Consider the following 20797-nt stretch of genomic DNA (forward strand, 5'->3'; position numbering starts at 1 on the left):
GGGGGCATGATTAGTTTTAAGACTACTATTTCTTTTATTTGGTTCAATATTTTAAGATTTTTCCTCTCTCTCACACGTAAAAAACTCTTTGCATTTCTATTTACCATTTTCACATCTACTCCTTTATATACACATGCCCAGAACTCTTCATGTCATCTCATCTCAAATATACTCAGACAAAAACAATGTCATTTACCTTTAGCCTTTCAAAGACACATACATAACTTCAACATTGTGCTACCATTTGATTCTAACCCATGTGAGTAGGCAATGACCAAGGATGGGGGATTGCATTTTTTATTCAATAATGGTACCTTACTATTTTGATGTTGAAGTCGGATGTTATGGATTTTGTGAAAATTGTGATTCGCTTTGAGTCTTTGATTGTTTGAGATTTTGGTTTGGGAAAGTCATAAATGTATTTTGTTTTGGAACTAAAGAAAAAGAAAAAGAAACATTCTAATTGATTATTTATGAAGTTAATTATTTTTTTTATTTTGTGTTATAACTCATAATTTGTAGGTTTCTTTGTAGAGTTTTTTTTTTTTTTTTTTTTTTTTTGTGTGGTATGAGCCATAGTAATAAAAATAAAAATTGATGATGATTTCAAAGTATTTTCCACTTTTTTTAAAGGATAGTCCAACTAAAAACAATTAAATTTTGATAAATTGATGTGTTTTTAGCCAATTTCTCTTTATTTAATTATGTTTTCTTTATGTTGATACTTAAAAATGATTTCCTTAATTTCATTGAGATAATGAATTGGGTGTTTGCGATTGAGGTCTCCATATTTGGTTGTAAGAATAGAGTGGTTGAGAAAGTGTTTGGTAGGTTGCTTAAATTTATGTAATTTTAGAATATATAAATATTTTATGCTTTAAACTCTTATTTATATATTTCAAAATCATTTAGTTAGTTTAAAAAATAAAATCTACTTAATTTTAACAGTAAATATTATAATATGTTTTAGTCTTATAGTGTTATACAAATTTTTTAATAAAATATGAATAAAGAAAATCAAGTTTCAAAGTATTCAATAATATTATAGGCAAACATAAATATTATATGACAAAATAAGTACTATATGTAGGTCTTAATATATATATATATATATAAATGATTTCAAAAAAAATTGTAAAATAACCCGTACAAAGCATGAACATGAACTGCTGAATATATCTTAGTAATCAAAAGTATAAAAAGTTAGTGAAGTAAATCTAATATAAAACATTAAAAAAAAAAAAAAAAATTATGCAAAACAGATCAAGGCTTGTGCACTACAATATCTTGCACAACTAACAAAACTTTGGTTCTTTGTCTCTTTTGATTTTATGCAACTCTGTGCACAAAATATATATATAAATATCACCACAAATTTCTCTTACAAATGGACATGCCTAGCTCTCTCTTTCTGCACAAGGAAGAAAAGAACCAAAAAGTGAGAGACACAGGAATTTCAAATCCCCACCATCCTGTTCTTTCCCCTCTCTGTCTCTGACAATAGAAAGCGTTCATATTTCTCTTGTAATTCAAGAAAACCCAACAAAGTAAGCATTTTCTTTCACTTCCTTACCCTCTTTTTTTTTGGTTACTTCAAGAAATCTATGAATGAACAAAAGCTTTTATGTTTTATGTAGCTTTGCTCTTGAAATGGTGTGAAAACTCAAAACTTCCCTCAACTTAATTAAGTAATTCTGTTAGGTTCAGTTGAGGTGTCATGGCCCCTTGACTTTTCTAACGCTTAACATTGAGCTCAAGCTACTGAATTTAACGGACATAAATTTCATTTCATTTCCTATTCTTTCTCATCTTTTCAGCAACCAAACATAATTTTATTTTTCTTCTTTTTACACTTTTCTATATGTCCTCTCCAACTTTTAGCTTCCATTCTATAATTTACAATCTGGGCATGTTCTTGTTTCTGTAAAATTTCATTAGATGGAGAAGATGGATGGAATAGACAGAGCAAGAGGCTTTGAAAGGCCAAGGCGTAGCTTTAGCAGAAGCATAAGCAGGAGCATGAACAAGAAAAGTTGGGGCATGGAAGATGTATTTTCAGGTGCTAGCCACTCTCCCCGAAACAGTCATGTTGATGAAGATGAAGAAGCTCTAAAATGGGCTGCCATAGAGAGATTACCCACCTATGATCGCCTCAGAGCAAGTATTATAAATTCTTTTATGGATAATGAGGTTCAAGCTGGCAAAATGAAGCACAAAAAAGTGGATGTAAGAAAGCTAGATTTGGATGACAGACAAAAATTCATCAACAGGATTTTTAAGGTTGCTGAGGAAGATAATGAGAAGTTCTTGAAGAAGTTTAGAAATAGAATTGATAGGTAAGTTCTTTGTTACTCTCTCTCTCTCTCTCTCTCTCATGGGCTTCCTTCAACCATTCTGTATGTAATTATTATCTCAAAGGTGACAAGGGACGTTCTTCATGTTCCCTTTCTATATAGTTGAAGCAACATTTGACAGGACAAGTAACATATTTCCTTCTCTAGACAAAGTTGAAGTTTGTTGGTGTGAACCTAACTAAGTCAACTCAGTTGAGTCAACACTCAACAATATCTAGGTTCAATTTTGTTCTAAATTGTAGTCTAATCTATTTGCTTTTGTTTTAATTTTAGGGTTGGTATCCAACTTCCTACTGTTGAAGTTAGGTTTAATTATTTAACGATTGAAGCCGATTGCTATGTTGGCACAAGAGCTCTTCCCACTCTTCCAAATGTTGTCCGTAATATTGCAGAATCGGCACTTGGTTTGCTTGGGATTAGACTGGCTAAGAGAAGAAAATTAACAATTGTCAAGGATGCCTCAGGAATTATTAAGCCATCCAGGTATATATAAATTAAGGTTCTAATTTAGGATGTGCTTATTATCAAATTCAAGGAAGAATGACATCATTTGAGTTAAAAATCAACTTCAAGTTGTATTAGATTTCTAAAATGAAAAATGGAATATACAATGACAATATATGTCATAATGTGCTATTTATATAATCTAGTAAATTGCGGACTTTCCATTGAATATGCATAATTTTCTACAAAATATACTGACTTTCTCCCAAATCATACTATCTCCCAAAATGTACAGACTTTACCACAAAATATACAAATTTTCCCCAAAAAATGAATAAACTATACCACAGAATATGTAGATTTTCTTCCTCAAAAAAAGAATATGTAGATTTTCCCACACAATTGACAACATTTCCCACAAAATGAACAAAATTTCCCACCGAATATATAGATTTTCCTACAAAATGTACAAATTTTCATGCAGAATATATAGAATTTCTTGTGAGATGTTTAAACTTTCTAGCAAAATATTTAAATTTTCCTTGGAATATACAGACTTTTCTATAGAATAAACAAACTTTCCCGCGAAATATGCAGGCTTTCTCATAGAATATTCAGACTGTCCCACGAAATGTATAAACTTTCCCTAAAGAATATATAAATTTTCCCACAAAATGTACAAACTTCCCAATTAAATAAATAGACTTTTTCACAAAATGTATAAACTTTCCTATAAAATATTAATACATTTTCGTGAAATGTAAAAAACTTTCCTACAAAATACATAGACTTTCCTATAGAATATACATTCATTCTTGGATGTAAACTCCCTGTAATATTTAAATGATCGTACCCCTCCCCAACTTTCAAATTAAAAAAATGGATTAAACATTCGTACTGTTTCTAATTTTACTAATAGATTTGAAGTAACCATTAGAATTTGTTTTGTTATAGGATGACCCTTTTGTTAGGGCCCCCATCTTCTGGGAAAACAACCCTTTTGCTGGCATTGGCCGGAAAGTTGGACTCAAGCCTGAAGGTTAGCTCCTGTCAACAATGACTAATTATTTTTTTTTAAACAAAAGATAAAGGGTTGCCTTTTTTTCTTTATAAAAAAATTTTTTTTTTTTTTTTTTTTTTTTTTTTTTTTTTAAAAAAAAAAGAGAGAGAGAGAGAGAGAGAGACAAGGGTATCTAGCTAACAATAATTTCATGGAACAGGTTAGAGGAAAAATCACTTACAATGGCCACAGGCTGAATGAATTTGAGCCTAAGAAGACATCTGCATACATTAGCCAAAAAGATGTCCATGTTGGAGAAATGACAGTGAAAGAAATTCTAGATTTCTCTGCAAGGTGCCAAGGGGTTGGAACCCGATATGGTAATTTGTAAAAATAAAAATTATATTACTTTTTTTACTTATTAATAATCATTCATTATATCAGTAATTTGTAAAAAATTTGAAAAATAATTTGTACCCTTAGTATTTTCCTATGTTAATTAATCCCTTTGTTTTTGTTCTAAAAAAATGATAACAATTTGATCAATTTTATTTTGGTATAGAACTCTTAACTGAACTTGCTAAAAGAGAAAAGGATGCGGGGATATTTCCGGAGGCAGAAGTTGATCTTTTTATGAAGGTACATACTACATATGCATCTAGGACATATATTTAAATTTAGTATATAATATTAATTTGTTCACACTTAATTTTTTATATTTTAGTTATCTTCCAAGTTAATAATTGTTGTTGGTATTTCTTCAATTTAGGCAACAGCAATGGAAGGAGTTGAGAGCAGTCTCATTACTGACTATACCCTCAGAGTAAGTTACAATACAACCACAAAATATGGTCTTCTATTTGAGGAACTTTGTTTCACTATCAAAATTTTATTTCTTAAATCCTTATTACTGATAGCTTCGTCCTTCATGTCATTTAAAATTTTTTTTATTGCTACCAAGTTCCAACCAAGCCACTTCTTTTATATATATATATATATATATTAATGGAAAAGTTAACATAGGCTCACATTGGTTTAGGAAATATTTTTAAAAACTTTTGTTTTGGGAAAAAAAGACTAAAATAAAAATTGTAGCATCTGGGTTTGATTGAAAATTTATTTTAATCCTCTAACTTTACTTTTATTCAATTGAATCCTCTAGGTTTCAAATTTATTCAATTTAAATCTTTCATCCAATTCTGTTAAAAAATTTCCATTAATTATGAAAATTCCTAATAAAAAAAAAGATTTTTTTGGAAAAAAAAAAACACAAAAAATCTATAAATTATTTTTATTAATTTTATAGATTTTAACATGTGAGAAAAATATTTTGTAATGGCATTTTTTTAACAAAGCTTGATAAAAGATTTGCATTGAATAAATTTGAAATTTAGATAACTCAATTGAACTAAGTAAAGTTAGTGAACTAAAATGAATTTCAGTCAAACTTAAAGATGGAAATTTGCATTTTAGCCAAAAAGTAACTATTTTTTTTATAGCTTTTAATATTTCATATGAAATTTGAATCAAAACTTTTTTAAAATGGTTTTATTAGTAAATACGATAAGTGCAAGTCTATAGCGGATACTTTTACTGCTTTCAGTTTCTCACATATTAGTAGACAAGGTAATTCTGCTATTCATAATATTGCTAGACTTGTTAGCAATTTTTCGATGTGAATGGAAAATGTTCCTCCACATCTCAATACTATAATCTTTGCCGATGTAGCTAATATTTCTTAATAAAGTTACAGACTTCTTCTTCTTCTTCTTCTTCTTCTTCTTCTCTCTCTCTCTCTCTCTCTCTCTCTCTCTAAAAATCCATTCATGACCTTTTAGCAACTCAAATTCCAACTTTTGAGTTGAACAGATTTTAGGGCTTGATATATGCAAAGACACCATTGTTGGAGATGAAATGCGACGAGGGATATCAGGTGGACAGAAAAAACGAGTAACAACAGGTTAATTAACTATTTAAGATTCTTATTTATCTTACAATTAGCTAACTACAAGAATTCAAATTCATTTTTTTCTACCTAATTGCATTCTTTATATGAAAAGTGGAGATAGGCTTAGAAGAAGAATTGTAATATTACATATAGTAACATATGTTTAAAAAATAATAATAATGCTAGTATCATATACTTTCACGCGCTTTTTGTCCAACTAACTTATATAACATACCGCAATTGACTATCCGTTACTATCATATGTACTTACTATTTTTTTTTCTTCGTAACCCATAATGTATCACGTAAGATAATTGTGGCAAAATGTATAATACCAGCATTATGGCATTATTGTTAAAAATATCATATTAACTCATCACCCCCACCCTCAGCATAAAAATAAATAAATTAATTAATTAAATAAATCATTTTAAAGTCAACCTTGACCCTTTCTTTGAGGAAATGTCAACCTTGACCTTGGATACAATACCACATTTTTTTAAGAATAAAAATGTCTCATGCGCATCCATTTTTTAAGAATAAAATTCCAAATTAGTGGTCCATGGAACCGGAGGAAATTACACTATTAAAATAACAAAGTCTACCTTAAGCAACATTCTTAAGTGGTAATGGGATTAGTTTATCTTAATAAGCCATATAACTATAACAACCTTGGATATGTATCTTAGATATGTATCATCAATTTATCACAAATTTTAATTAATTCAATTAATAAAATATTTTGTCATTCAAATAATGAATGTGACATTGAATCTTGCTTATACAAGAAAATAATCCTATAACCATAGTTATTACTACTTATTACTGTGCACTCTTAGTATGATAGTCACTTTATATATACAAAGTTCTTATAAAGTGGGAGATAAGGGCCAGAATTCAATTCTCTAGAAAAAAGCTACACACACATATACACTTAGATTATACTAAAGTAGAATTACTATATTGTATTAAAAAATATTACTACCCAAATTATGATTGCATGGATATGTAGGGATAGGTTTCAACTCGAGTGGATTCATTATGAAAATAATAAATAATAAACCCAAGTTTTGGAACAATGTCAGCTCAATTAAGTATCAACTGGGCCTAGTATATGTTACTAATAGTAGTATTTTAAAGAGTAGCTTATGTAGCTTATCTATAATTGGTTGTTTTCATGGCAAAAAATTGGTCAATACACAGGAGAGATGATTGTTGGGCCCACAAAAACACTATTCATGGATGAGATATCAACTGGTCTAGATAGCTCCACAACATACCAAATAGTGAAATGCTTGCAACAGATTGTACACCTCACTGAGGCCACCATATTGATGTCCCTACTCCAGCCTGCTCCTGAGACGTTCGATCTGTTTGATGATATCATTCTCCTATCAGAGGGTCAGATTGTCTACCAAGGCCCACGAGAATACATACTCCAATTCTTTGAAACATGTGGCTTCAAGTGTCCAGAGAGAAAGGGCGCCGCTGATTTCTTACAGGAGGTAAACTTATCAACAAATACATCCGTTTCATAATAATTTTCTTTATCAGGCCAAACTATTAGTTTATTTTTGGAGTAAGCAGGTTTAAATTTCAGATCTCTTATTCGAAAATAAAACACTTACTAATTAAGTTAACTAAAATCCACTGTGATAAACCTAGTTTCATATGGTAGCATGAAACATACCTTGTGAATAAAGATGGAGCTATGTTGAAGGGTGGGGGGCCCTCCCCCCGGGCCTGCACAAAAAAATTGAAAAAATTTTAATATATATAATTATTTTAATGTTTTCAAAATTTAATCTATAAAAATAAGAGTTTCCCCCTCCCAAAATATTTGAATTAGTCTAATGATGCTCTTAAAAAGAATAATTGGTCTAATAGTTATAGAAATATAACTTTATTTTTTGCAATTCTATTTTTTATTGTAAAATGTGCTCTTATATCTATTAAAAATTTGATAAAGTTTGACATCAAACATGTTTGAATCTATCTTTTTTAACCCGTTATATGACGATTGACAAGTCATTAACTCATTAAAAAAATCTTGTCACTAAAACTACACATGAAATGTGTCTTTAATTGCCACATAATATGTTAGAACAAAATAGCTTCAAATATGTTTGAAGCCTAACTTATTCCTCAAAGTTTTTAATCATTCATGTTTTTGAAAATTTCATTAGTTCAATTGAAAGATTTTTTACTTACTTTAGTATAAACTTTGATAATTTGTATTTAAAATGAAACTTTTTAAGAATTTCACTATGAAAATGGAAAAAATGAATTTTACCTTATGAAAGACTATAACATAATTTTAATTGAAAATACTAAGCTCTCTTTTATTTTTGTTAAGTGTGTGTGTGTGTGTGTGTGTGTGTGTGTGTGTGTGTGTGAATGTGGGGGTTGTCTTAGAGACCTTTTTGTGAGAGAAAACTATGCAAAGAATGGAAAAGAGTGACAAATTTATAATAAGAGAGAAGGATAAGAAGAGACAAATAAAAGAAGATGAAGGAAAATATGAATAGCAATATTAAAGTAGAGGTAGTGGAGAGATGAAAAGGTAAGGGAAGAAGAAAGTGTAAATATTTAAAAAGTAAGTGAATGTAAAAAATTATAGGAAAATTGAAATTAAAAAAGAAATATATATATATATATATATATATAAATGTTGAAACCAACAAAGATGAATATGTTAAGTAAATAAAGTATTTATATATATATTTTTTGGGTAAAAAAAGGAATAAATAATAAATAATAATTATATAGCGAATGATGTGATGATGAGGTGGTGGAACAGGAGCTTAGTAGCTTTTAGTAAATAATAAATAATAAATAATAAATGCTACGTTTTAACTTTTAGTAATATATAGATAGATTATGTAGATTAGCTAAATTTTGTATTACCCCCCTAGGACTATTCATTGTAGAGTCGCCCCTAGCACAGTTTATTACTAAAAGGAAAAACATTTCTCTCTAAATTAGTTTGAATTTTGGAGAGAAACCCTTCAAACTCCTCATATATATTTATTTTATATGAATTTTGAAAATCTAACTATTGGATTGCATTTTTTTATATTCTTAACACAGATGTCAAATTTTGTTCAAATTGGATGTTATTTACAATTCTATCAATAAACTTATTTTTTATGCATAATTTTATACCGTAAGAACTTGAAATTTAAACATTTTGCAAGCATATAGGATATAATAAAAACATGCAATCTAACGGTCAGATTTTCAAAATTTACATCTAACAAAAATATACAAGAGGAGTTTGAAGAGTTTTTCTCTGAATTAGTTTAGAGAGAAACATTTTCCTTACTAAAAATGGTGAGTTGCCAAAAGCCAATTAGAACTCACGCAAGTTTGTTCACAAATGGGAAAATTTTTATTTTCAAACTAGTTTAGACAGAAAACCATCAAACTCATCCTATATCTTTTATAGGATGTGGAATTCAAAAATCTAATCGTTGGATTGCATGTTTTTATTATATCTTCCATGCTTGCAAAATTTTAAAAAGATAAAAATTAATAGATATGTTACCAATTAAATGTTTAAATTATAAATTATTATGGTCTAAAATTATGCATAAAAGTAAGTTTATCGTTTGAATAATAAATAATATCCGATTTCAACGAAATTTGACATGCGTGTTAAGATATAAAGAACATGCAATCGAACGATTATATTTTCAAAACTTACATCTAATAAAAAGATATAGTAGGAATTTGAAGGGTTTCTCTCCAAACTAAATTGGAGAGAAACCTTGTCCTCACAAATGGGATCAAGCTAATAACTAAACTATTAGATTAATGGGCCCGAATTAGCCATGAGGCTTAAGGCTTATATTTGGTCCTCCACAAGTAGGGGTAGAGTTAGGAATTTTTGTTTAAGGGGCTAAGTTGCGGCATTAATATATTTATCAAGACAACCCCCACATTNGACGCTTCTTACCATTATCATATATTTACTAATTGATGATTTGCATAGCAAAGATGATAAATGAGAGACAGCATTGTTCATTATATTTTCGAAAGTAATAGTGTATGAAAATTATATATATATATATATAAGGTTAAATGAAATGTCAAAAAATGAATTTTTAAATTTTCTAACTTTATTTCTTATGTAATTTCTACTACTATCAGAGAACATCTATTTTTTAGTTATGATTAATATGGTTTCCATAGTTAGAGTTTGATTAGTTTTATATTTAAATTTAGTATTATGATTGTATTTAATTGTTGATTGTTGATTTAATTTTTTAAGTGAATTTAATGGTTTATGTTGCTATACTGTAAAGTTTTTAATGTTCTCCACACGGTAATCTCTATTTTTTTTTTTTTTTACTTCTCCTTACAACCTTTCGGTTTTCCAATAATTTTTTCCCTTTATCTACTATTTATTACTTTGTATTGGTTTTTTTCTATACCATCTCTCCCTCTCCATTGGCAACCTATCGTTTTCCAAAATTTGATGATGATTCAACGACATTAAATATGCATTATTAGTTTTTTTTTTAATTTTTTAATTTAGTGTTTCTAACTTGATTTGTTTTGTATTTCATTCTTCATTTGATGCATTGGGTGTGAGAATGAGTGTTTTCCTAGCATTACTCCACTTAATGTGGACAACTTTATTTATTTAATTTAGGCAAAATATTATATTTTAAAATTTTTAAAATAAAAAAAGGCGTGGAAATATAAATAATTTAATGATATATATGGGGGATGTGGCTGAATTGAAATGTTAAATAAAATAATATGAGGAAAAAAAACATAACAATAAACACTAACTTATCCAAATAATTCTATGTAATATAATAATAGTACATTCTTATATACTATTTTAATTATTTATAACGCAATATGATAATATTTAACAATCAAAGTCATAAAAAAATTAAAAAAAAAAAACCTTAAAACACAAAACTAAATCCCATCAACCAAAATAGAGTTCTAAAGAATACAAAACTTTATCAAGCTAAAATAGAGATGCAAGAAAAATAAAAATAAAAATCCAACAAAAAATTGAGGGAGAAGGAGTGGGAAATAACTACTTTTTTGTGAGAGAAAATTATATAAAGAATGGAAGAGTGAATGACAAATTTATACTAAGATGATGATGATAAAAAAGAAACAAAATAAAGGAAGATAAAAGGAAAGAGGAAGAATGATATCAAGGTAGAATGTTTGGGAGATGAAAAGGTAAAGAGATGGAGAAAGGTTGGAGAAAGTATAAGTGTTAAAAAAATGAGTACAATTTGATGAGCACAATTTTCTTTTATTTGAATTTAAGTAAAATATTAATTTTTTAAAAAAAAAATAAAAAGAGAGAGAAAATATAAATAATTTAATGATAAGGAGGATGTGGTTGAATTTCAATATTGAGTAAAATAGAAGAGAAGAAAAAAAAAAAATTTAAAAGATATAACAATAAACACTAAATTATCCAAATTATGCTATGTAATGAAATACTATTTTATTTTTATCTACTATTTTTAATTTTTAATAATGTAATCGGATAAAATTTAACAATCAAAGAGCAAAATAATAATAATAATAATAACTTAAAACACAAAACTAAATCGTACCAACCTAAATTAGAGTACTTAAAAACACAAAAATTTATCAACCTAAAGCGGAGTTGCAATAAAAAATAAATATCCACCAAAACATTAAAGAGAGAGAGAGAGAGAGAGAGAGAGAGAGAGAGAGAGAGAGAGAGAGAGAGAGAGAGAGAGAGAACCTTTTTGTGAGAGAAAACTATGCAAAGAATGGAAAAGAGTGACAAATTTATAATAAGAGAGAAGGATAAGAAGAGACAAATAAAAGAAGATGAAGGAAAATATGAATAGCAATATTAAAGTAGAGGTAGTGGAGAGATGAAAAGGTAAGGGAAGAAGAAAGTGTAAATATTTAAAAAGTAAGTGAATGTAAAAAATTATAGGAAAATTGAAATTAAAAAAGAAATATATATATATATATATATATATAAATGTTGAAACCAACAAAGATGAATATGTTAAGTAAATAAAGTATTTATATATATATTTTTTGGGTAAAAAAAGGAATAAATAATAAATAATAATTATATAGCGAATGATGTGATGATGAGGTGGTGGAACAGGAGCTTAGTAGCTTTTAGTAAATAATAAATAATAAATAATAAATGCTACGTTTTAACTTTTAGTAATATATAGATAGATTATGTAAGAAGCGTCACAAATGAGATCACTAAAAAAAAATATATATATATATATATAATTAATTAGTCACTATCATTATGGAGTAGTAGTCTATAATTTATTAATTTTACGCATCCAAAAAAAGTGGAATATATAGAGTTTTCTTAAAGGTAAGTATAAAGATTCACTCTGTGTGTGTGTGTGTGTGTGTGTGTGTGTGTGTGTGTGTGTGTGTGTGTGTAAAGGTAAAAAAAAGGTATATTTAAGGTTTTTATTAACTTAAAAACTAATGAAAAACCAATGATTAATAACTAAAATTATAGTATTAATAAAATATTTAATGAGACCATCCTAAAAAAATTATCACGTGCAACGCGCAAGTATGCGACCAGTAATATCTAAAAGTTGAACGGTATCATTTAATGTTATCTCACTCCTGTTAAGCCACATCATTAGCCACACCACCTATTTTTATTAATTTGTTTCTCTAATTTTTTATAATAATTAAATATATTAAATCATCTATGATATTATTATAAGAATAAATAAATAAATTGTCCCGGATGAAGTGTAAAGTTAATCAGTTAATATATTTAATATTATAAAAAAAATTAAAAGAATAAATCAATAAAAAATAAAAATAAAAGGTGATATGGCTGATGATTCGGTCCATTTTTGCCCATTTCAGCTCACTTATGTCCATTTTGGTCTACATTGGTACATTCAGTCTAGTTTTGGTCCACTAGATCTATTTCGATACACTTTAGTCCATTCAGTCAATTTTGGTTTATTTTGGTCCAGTTTGATCCTTTCAATCCACTTCGAGTCATCTCGGTCCATTTCAGTGCACTTACTTAAAAATAGGAAAAGACATATATGGGTTGAGATTACTTATTCTAAATCCAACTTTATTAAAAAATATAGATGACAAAAAGTAATATTATTTTTAATTATCAATATATATATATATATATATAAAAGTAGAGACCTCATGTGGCAAAGCATAAAGTTCTACCAAGTGGGGCATTCTATACAAAGAAAATTGAAATATTCTCAAGTGCCACATCAGAGATAAGAACAAATTAAATATTGACTTTTTGTTTCATTTTGTTCAATGTTTCAAGACTTTTCTAATTAAAAAATAAATATTCTTTGTATCATTTAGTTTAATATTTCTAGACTTTTCATCATTCACACATAAATACAAAACTCTTTGTATTTTAATTCACAATTTCACCTCTTGCACTTCTACCCCTTTATGTATACCTATCCATAGCCATTCATGTCATCTCATATCAAATACACATAGACCAAAAACGATGTCATTCACTTTCAATCTTTCGACAACACCTACCTAGCTCTAACATTGTTATTTCATCTAATCCTAACCCGTATGAGTTAGTTACAATGGAGGAATAAGGGCTTACATTTTATTTTTATTTTTATTTTTTTTTTGAGAAAGCTTACATTTTATATTGAGTAACAACAATAGTTACAATTTTGATGTTAAGGTGATTTATGGGTTTTGTAAATGATGTAATTGACTGTGGGTATTTGAGATGTGTATTTTATTTTAGAATTAAGGAAAAAGAGAAAGACACATTATATATCAACTTTTATTTTATAATATTCATTCAAAGTTATTTTTGTATATTATTTCTCATTACTTCAATTGAATAATTATAGTGGATATGTATGCATAATTTATAATTGTTATTTTTTATGATGAACTCATTACTAATGGAGTTTTATAACAATTATGTTATAATACATATACAACATTTTCCAAAATCATCTTACATAAAACATTATAACATTATCCGTGCATCGCAAGGGTAACTTACTAGTTTAATTTAATGATTCGTGGTTATTATCTTTTTTATACTCTTTTTTCCCCCTTAGGTAATATTTGTATTTTAGTTTTTTAGTGAATTACTCAATTCTAGTGTTTTTAGATGATATAATTTTAATTTGAAGACTAATTTCCAAATCAAATAGAAAATAGGAGATTGTTATAACTATGGTTCTCTAAAGCTTTTAAATGATTCACCATGACAAAAATTCGTTTACAAATTAATTAATTGTCCCTTTCATTCACTTACAAGAATGATGATATATATTTTCATACAAGTACTCAAAATAATTAATATGACAAAACAAGGTTGCACAAAGCAAGTTGCTTATGTTGATGAATTTATTGTGTTGTTCGAAGAAGCACTAAACTTTTTACTGAACAAAAATTAAAATAAAAAATATCGACACAAAAAATTGTAACAGTCCCTATGCATTATGTGGGCCTATGACTAGTTATATATTTTATGAGAGTAAGATTGGATAATATGTGTGATATATAACAATCATTTATCTTATTGACATTTTTTACTCTCACTTAGAAGAAGAATTTGGTTCCAAATTAACCTTCTTTCTTATTATTGTAACTATCAAATTATCAAGAATAAAAATAAAAAATCATCTCTAATTGACTATAAATAGCATTATTTGTGTAAATAATTGTAATGCCTATAACAATTTTGGTGCTTTTTTAAAAATCTTTTTTGAAAACAATGTTTGAAGAAATTATACCAAGGGGGCAGAGAGAGAGAGAGAGAGAGGGATTTTGAAAAGGCCAATTTTTTTAGGGAAAAAGTAATTACTTAATCAATTTATCAGTGCATAATAATTAATCACAAGTTATTCGATATAATTCTTATAGGTTACATCAAGGAAGGACCAAGAGCAATATTGGACAGATAGAAGAAGACCATACCACTACACATCAGTGTCTGAATTCGCTAGCCAGTTCAAGCGATTCCATGTGGGCATGCAGCTTGAAAATGAGTTGTCAATACCTTATAACAAGGCCAATTGCCATAGGGCAGCTCTAGTCTTCAAGAAATATTCAGTCCCAAAAATGGAACTCTTAAAGGCATGCTTTGACAAAGAATGGCTATTGATTAAGAGGAACTCTTTTATCTATGTGTTCAAGACAATACAAATTATTATAGTGGCAATCATACTGGCCACACTTTTTTTGAGGACAACAATGAACACTAGGAATGAAGAAGATGGGGCAGTATATATTGGAGCACTACTATTTTCCATGATGATTAACATGTTCAATGGCTTTGCTGAGGCATCACTGACCATTGCAAGGCTTCCAGTATTTTACAAGCAGAGAGACATCCTCTTTCACCCAGTTTGGACTTTCACACTACCAAACATGGTTCTCCGGATCCCCATATCTGTTCTCGAGTCCGTTGTTTGGACAGTCATTACATACTACTCCATAGGATTTGCCCCTGAAGCTAGCAGGTAATTAAACCAATATTTCAATATCTATCTCACATCAGCTAATATGGTTTGGTGCATAATAAAAGTGATGTTAATGGTGGATCTATGTGAAATGATATTGGTTCAATTACAACTGACCATGTTAACCATTGTGAAAAAATGTTAAGAAATGTGTCACTAGTTCACTTTAACATAATATCTTCTTAATAGACCAAGAATGTATTGACCTCTTTGGTAACTTAATCAAATTAATTAGCCAAGTGAAATTAATTAGATTCAATTATACGCAATAAATGTGGTAGTACAAACAAATCATCAACTAAATTAAATGCAACGGAAAATAAATTTGACACAGGTAATTTGTTTACGAATGGGAAAAACCACCAAGGCAAAAACTTCACTGGGTGAATTAGGTCACCACTCCCTAAAATCCATTATTATCAAAACAAACGGTTATAAGTAAAAGGAATCTCAGTACCTAGTATCAACCTATAGTTGAACCCTTACCTCAATACCCAATTGGACTTATGATGTAGCGGCAATCTCTTCGTTCAATGCACGAATCCCAGTATGTGACTAACCAATGATGCATAGATGCTAATACGTGACTAACACACCAACTTGAGGAAGATGTAGGTTGCAAAGTTCTTTAGTTCATCTAACAATGAAGATCAGAAAACTCCTTGGTCTCAAAACTCTTGGCACAAAGACGCAGTAGCTTCTAGAGAGAATATGATGAACTATGACAAATTCTGTATTTGGTCACAATTTGCATGCACAATGACTTTTCATCAAGTTGCATCACCTTGTATCCCTTTGACAGCCCTTAAAATAATACTTATATATGTCTAGGGTTGTGAGAAAAAAAAACCTCACACAAATATACATAGATATGCGTGAAATCAAATCTGAAAATCTAAATTTCGTAATTCTCGATAGATACAGCTTCTATCGAGCTGCTGTCGAGCATCAGCATTAAACCTCGATAGATATGATCTATCGAGCTGTAATGAATAGCACTTCTTCACTTATTTCTTAGATAGATTTGCATGGGTTCAATACTAAATTTGGACTCGTGCTCCTTGAAGTAGTAAAACCATCCTAGATCTATCCAATTATAAGTAAAGTACGTTTTGTCAAATGATTAGCTAATTTACATATCATATGTCTCTAACAAGTTCCACATATGTCCTAACACTTAATTTTGAGGCACTAAAAAATTCCAGACAATTGAACATTCTATCCCAACCCCATGGACAGGTTCTTCAAGCAACTACTATTGGTATTTCTGTTCCAACAAATGGCTGCTGGGCTCTTTAGGCTCATCTCTGCAGTTTGCAGGACTATGATCATTGCCAACACTTGTGGAACTCTCACTCTTCTATTTGTGTTCCTACTTGGAGGTTTCATCCTTCCTAGAGGTTAGTAAAAAATCAAAATTTTTAACATGGATTTCAAAGCAGCGAAAACCTTTCTTAAAAACAAAAAATTTACATTACAGTTTGTTGAACTAATTCAAAATTTGGTTTGAATATAACAGGTGAAATTCTAAAATGGTGGGTTTGGGGCTACTGGGTCTCACCTATGTCATACGGTTTCAATGCCATTGCTGTAAATGAAATGTTTGCTCCGAGGTGGATGAACAAATTGGTATATTTTTACATTATACAGCCTATGCATATTTTTAGTAATATATTGAAACAAACTTCAAAAGATAAGAACAAATTAAGAGAATTATGCTTTTGGTTCGCTAAAAGAATACCACTACAGGCTTCAGACAATGCAACCAGGTTGGGTGTCGCAGTCCTTGAGAGCTTCGATGTTTTCTCTGACAAAAACTGGTACTGGATTGGCGCAGGAGGACTGCTCGGGTTCACAATTCTATTTAACGTCCTATTCACCTTAGCACTTATGTACCTTAACCGTAAGGACAACATTTTTTTTAAGGGTGCATGTGAATTTGCGATTTCAATCTGTTTTCTTCAAAGTGACAATTTTTTATCTTTTCTCTTGTTCAATACACTAGCAATGGGAAAGCCACAAGCAATAATATCTGAAGAAGCTGTAGGAGAGATGGCAGCCAACTATAAAGAACCAAGTCTGAGAAGACCCGTGTCAAAGAGAGATTCTACTTCGCAATTATTGTCTTCTTCTGATGGAAACAATACAAGTATGCAACAAAACATTACTGGCAATTTTAGTCTTTTGCACAGTCAATCATCAATGTGAATATCATTATGTTATTTGTTACCTTACATGGACTCGGATTCACTCAGGAGAAATGGAAATCAGGACTATGAGCAGCCGATCTAATAGTAATGGAATAAGTAGAAATGCTGATTCGACTCTTGAGATAGCCAATGATGTCGCTCCCAAGAGAGGAATGGTTCTCCCATTCACTCCTTTGGCAATGTCTTTCGACAGTGTGAATTACTATGTGGACATGCCCGCTGTAATTGTCTACTGCCCATCTTCCATTCTCTTTCTACCAAAAAAAGATTATATGTAATCATATATTATTTAAACATAAAATGGCGTCTCTAAATTAAGAGTTATTAAGTCTAGCTAAAATACCTCTATCACTAACTTTGTGGTTTGACCAGGAAATGACGGACCAAGGAGTAACAGATGATAGGCTCCAATTACTTCGAGGAGTAATGGGGGCATTTAGGCCTGGGGTCTTAACAGCACTTATGGGAGTCAGTGGAGCCGGAAAGACAACATTGATGGATGTTTTAGCAGGAAGAAAAACAGGTGGTTACATCGAAGGTGATATTAGAATCTCTGGATTCCCTAAGATACAAGAAACATTTGCAAGAATTTCTGGTTACTGTGAACAAACTGACATTCACTCGCCTCAAGTCACTGTACAAGAATCCTTGATTTATTCAGCTTTCCTTCGTCTCCCTAAAGAAGTCAGGATTGAAGAAAAGATGGTGTGAACTTAATATAACTCTTATAAACTGTTCTAAACCTCGTATGTAGCAACCTATAGGGGTTAAAACAATTTCTTCTTGGGTTTATTCTTTTCAGAGTTTTGTTGATGAAGTAATGGAATTGGTGGAGCTAGACAATCTGAAGGATGCTATAGTGGGGCTTCCAGGAATTACAGGGTTGTCAACAGAACAGCGGAAGAGGCTGACAATTGCAGTTGAGCTTGTTGCCAATCCTTCAATCATTTTCATGGATGAACCAACTTCGGGTCTTGATGCAAGGGCAGCAGCCATTGTCATGAGGACTGTGAGAAATACTGTAGATACTGGAAGAACAGTCGTGTGCACCATTCACCAGCCTAGCATTGATATTTTTGAAGCCTTTGATGATCTACTATTGATGAATAGAGGACAAGTCATCTACTCTGGACCTTTGGGCGAAAATTCTCACAAAATCATAGAATATTTTGAGGTATTTTTTTTCTACTTGTTATTTTTCTTCATCCATAAGTTATACAAGCATAATGCACTATCTGATTCAATACTCATTTTACAGGCAATTCCTGGAGTCCCAAAAATCAAAGAGAAGTGCAACCCCGCAACATGGATGCTCGATGTGAGCTCAATGGCCGCAGAAGTTAGGCTTGAAATTGACTTTGTTGAACACTTCAAGTCATCATCCTTGCATCAGTAAGTTAAGATATTCGTCATAGAAATACAAAAGCAAGAGTGATTACCAGTCTTGATCAAACATATGCATTTATGTGCAGGAGAAATAAGGCCTTGGTAAAAGAGTTAAGCACTCCACCACCCAGAGCAAAGGACCTATATTTTGCCACACAGTTCTCTCAATCCACATGGGGGCAGTTCAAATCTTGCTTGTGGAAGACATGGTGGACATATTGGAGAAGTCCCGATTATAACCTTGTTAGATTCTCTTTCACCTTGGCTGCTGCCCTAATGGTTGGGACAATTTTCTGGAAAGTCGGAAATAAAAGGTCTTTTGTTTCCTTCAAATAATATAATTTGAATTATCTCATTGATTTTATGGGCAAAATAACTCAAACCTTCATCATTCTATTGACTAATTTTTTTCAATGTCTAAAATATTGTATGGTATAGGGAGGCTGCAAGTGATCTTACTGCGATACTTGGAGCAATGTATGCAGCTGTAGTGTTTTTAGGAATTAATAATTGCTCAACAGTACAACCGATAGTAGCCATTGAAAGAACAGTGTTTTATCGAGAAAGAGCTGCTGGGATGTACTCTGCGTTGCCTTATGCCCTTGCACAGGTTTGAATGCATTAATATTATCATTTTACTCTCAATGACTTCATGTCTTAAACAAGGAATATTAGGCATTCTAACATAATTTATAGAGACGACTTTTATCAGATTGTTGAAGAAACCTAACTATTTTGAGTTCATGAATTATGCTCATCTGTAAAACGTCCACTTGGCTGTTCACATAGTAGGCTACTTAAGCTCTCATTTTGTATGGTACTTCACTATCAAAAGAGTGTTAATTTCAATAGGATCATTGCAAATTACATTGGATTTTCTTTGATCTTTAAAGATCTACATTTTCTAGGATACCTCATTTGTTTTACAAGAGTACTCAAATTTTTACAACCATATATTGAATTTATAGGCCCGATTTTCACAAAGAGAACTTTCAAGTAGAATGTTACCACTCAGTTCAATCGTTTCTAAATAAGAAAATAACTTTAATGTTTGATATGCAGGTGATTACTGAAATACCATATGTGCTTGTTCAAACTTCATATTATACACTTATTGTGTATGCCATGGTGGGATTTCAATGGGTAGCCACAAAATTCTTCTGGTTCTTCTTTGTCTCCTTCTTCTCCTTCCTATACTTCACATATTATGGCATGATGACCGCTTCCATGACACCAAACCACCAAGTAGCATCCATTTTTGCAGCAGCATTCTATTCTATCTTCAATCTTTTCTCAGGCTTCTTTATCCCAGCACCTGTAAGCACTAAGTACTATTTCTCCTTTCAAAAATAACTTTTTAGGAATAAGCTAAATTATTCATTTTGACATTATTTCATTGATTTTTGAACTTTCAGAAAATTCCAAAGTGGTGGGTTTGGTATTATTGGATTTGCCCAGTAGCATGGACGTTGTATGGATTGATTGTGTCGCAATATGGTGATATGGAGGCCACCATTAAAGTGCCTGGGATGGTAACTGACCCCACTATCAGTTGGTATATTGAAAACCATTTTGGGTATGATCCCAATTTCATGGGGCCTATTGCTGGAGTTTTGGTTGGCTTCGCAGCCTTCTTTGCATTCATGTTTGCCTATTGCATAAAGACTCTAAACTTCCAGATCAGATAGAAGAAAATTATGAAAGAAATTCTTGTTATAGCAGTTTCTACTAATCAAAATGATTCCTATATATATTTGTTAAGGATTTGTATTTGGTGGTCTACAAATGTTGTTTGTGAGGCTTGATGGAATTCAAGCCAAGGTGGAGATTTGTAGAATATGGCTTGAATTAGGAGTTCTGACTCCTTGTTGGATTTGGATAAGAAAGGAATTTTATTCCTTTTGAGTTACTATTGTTTGAAGTTATTAAGCTCTATTAGAAGTCTTGTCTAC

General features: G+C 30.4%; 1 protein-coding gene across 9 annotated transcripts; it reads left to right on the plus strand.

The window, feature by feature from the left end:
• The first annotated feature begins 1947 nt into the window (after positions 1–1947).
• On the plus strand, positions 1948–20533 carry LOC112016926 (ABC transporter G family member 29-like). 9 transcript variants are annotated; one of them, XM_065781096.1, is made up of 22 exons: positions 1948–2336; positions 2628–2837; positions 3753–3837; positions 4019–4178; positions 4361–4437; positions 4568–4621; positions 5668–5758; positions 6950–7251; positions 14651–15249; positions 16489–16649; positions 16769–16878; positions 16999–17152; positions 17255–17398; positions 17505–17543; positions 17586–17680; positions 17832–18166; positions 18264–18633; positions 18718–18851; positions 18932–19159; positions 19284–19455; positions 19908–20162; positions 20261–20533. In XM_065781096.1, the coding sequence occupies exons 1-22, from the start codon at positions 1948–1950 to the stop codon at positions 20531–20533; spliced, it is 4437 nt and encodes a 1478-aa protein (XP_065637168.1). The 9 variants fall into 9 exon arrangements, with proteins under 9 accessions (XP_065637168.1, XP_065637171.1, XP_065637167.1 ...); XM_065781099.1 differs by lacking the exon at positions 17505–17543 and having other exon boundaries at positions 17255–17292; positions 17350–17402; positions 17545–17680; XM_065781095.1 differs by having other exon boundaries at positions 17505–17680; positions 17832–18164; positions 18262–18633.
• Positions 20534–20797: the final 264 nt, after the last annotated feature.

This window comes from Quercus suber, unplaced genomic scaffold, assembly GCF_002906115.3.
Source record: "Quercus suber isolate HL8 unplaced genomic scaffold, Cork oak 2.0 scaffold_257, whole genome shotgun sequence".
Taxonomy (NCBI): Eukaryota; Viridiplantae; Streptophyta; class Magnoliopsida; order Fagales; family Fagaceae; genus Quercus; species Quercus suber.

What these genes read in the sequence shown, in the direction of transcription:
- LOC112016926 (XM_065781095.1), top strand. Translation starts at nt 1,948, where the DNA reads ATGGATGGAATAGACAGAGCAAGAGGCTTTGAAAGGCCAAGGCGTAGC. An exon ending in ACTATGTGGACATGCCCGCT is followed by an intron (nt 17,681 to 17,831) that starts GTAATTGTCTAC and finishes TGGTTTGACCAG; the next exon opens with GAAATGACGGACCAAGGAGT. An exon ending in AAATCATAGAATATTTTGAG is followed by an intron (nt 18,634 to 18,717) that starts GTATTTTTTTTC and finishes CTCATTTTACAG; the next exon opens with GCAATTCCTGGAGTCCCAAA.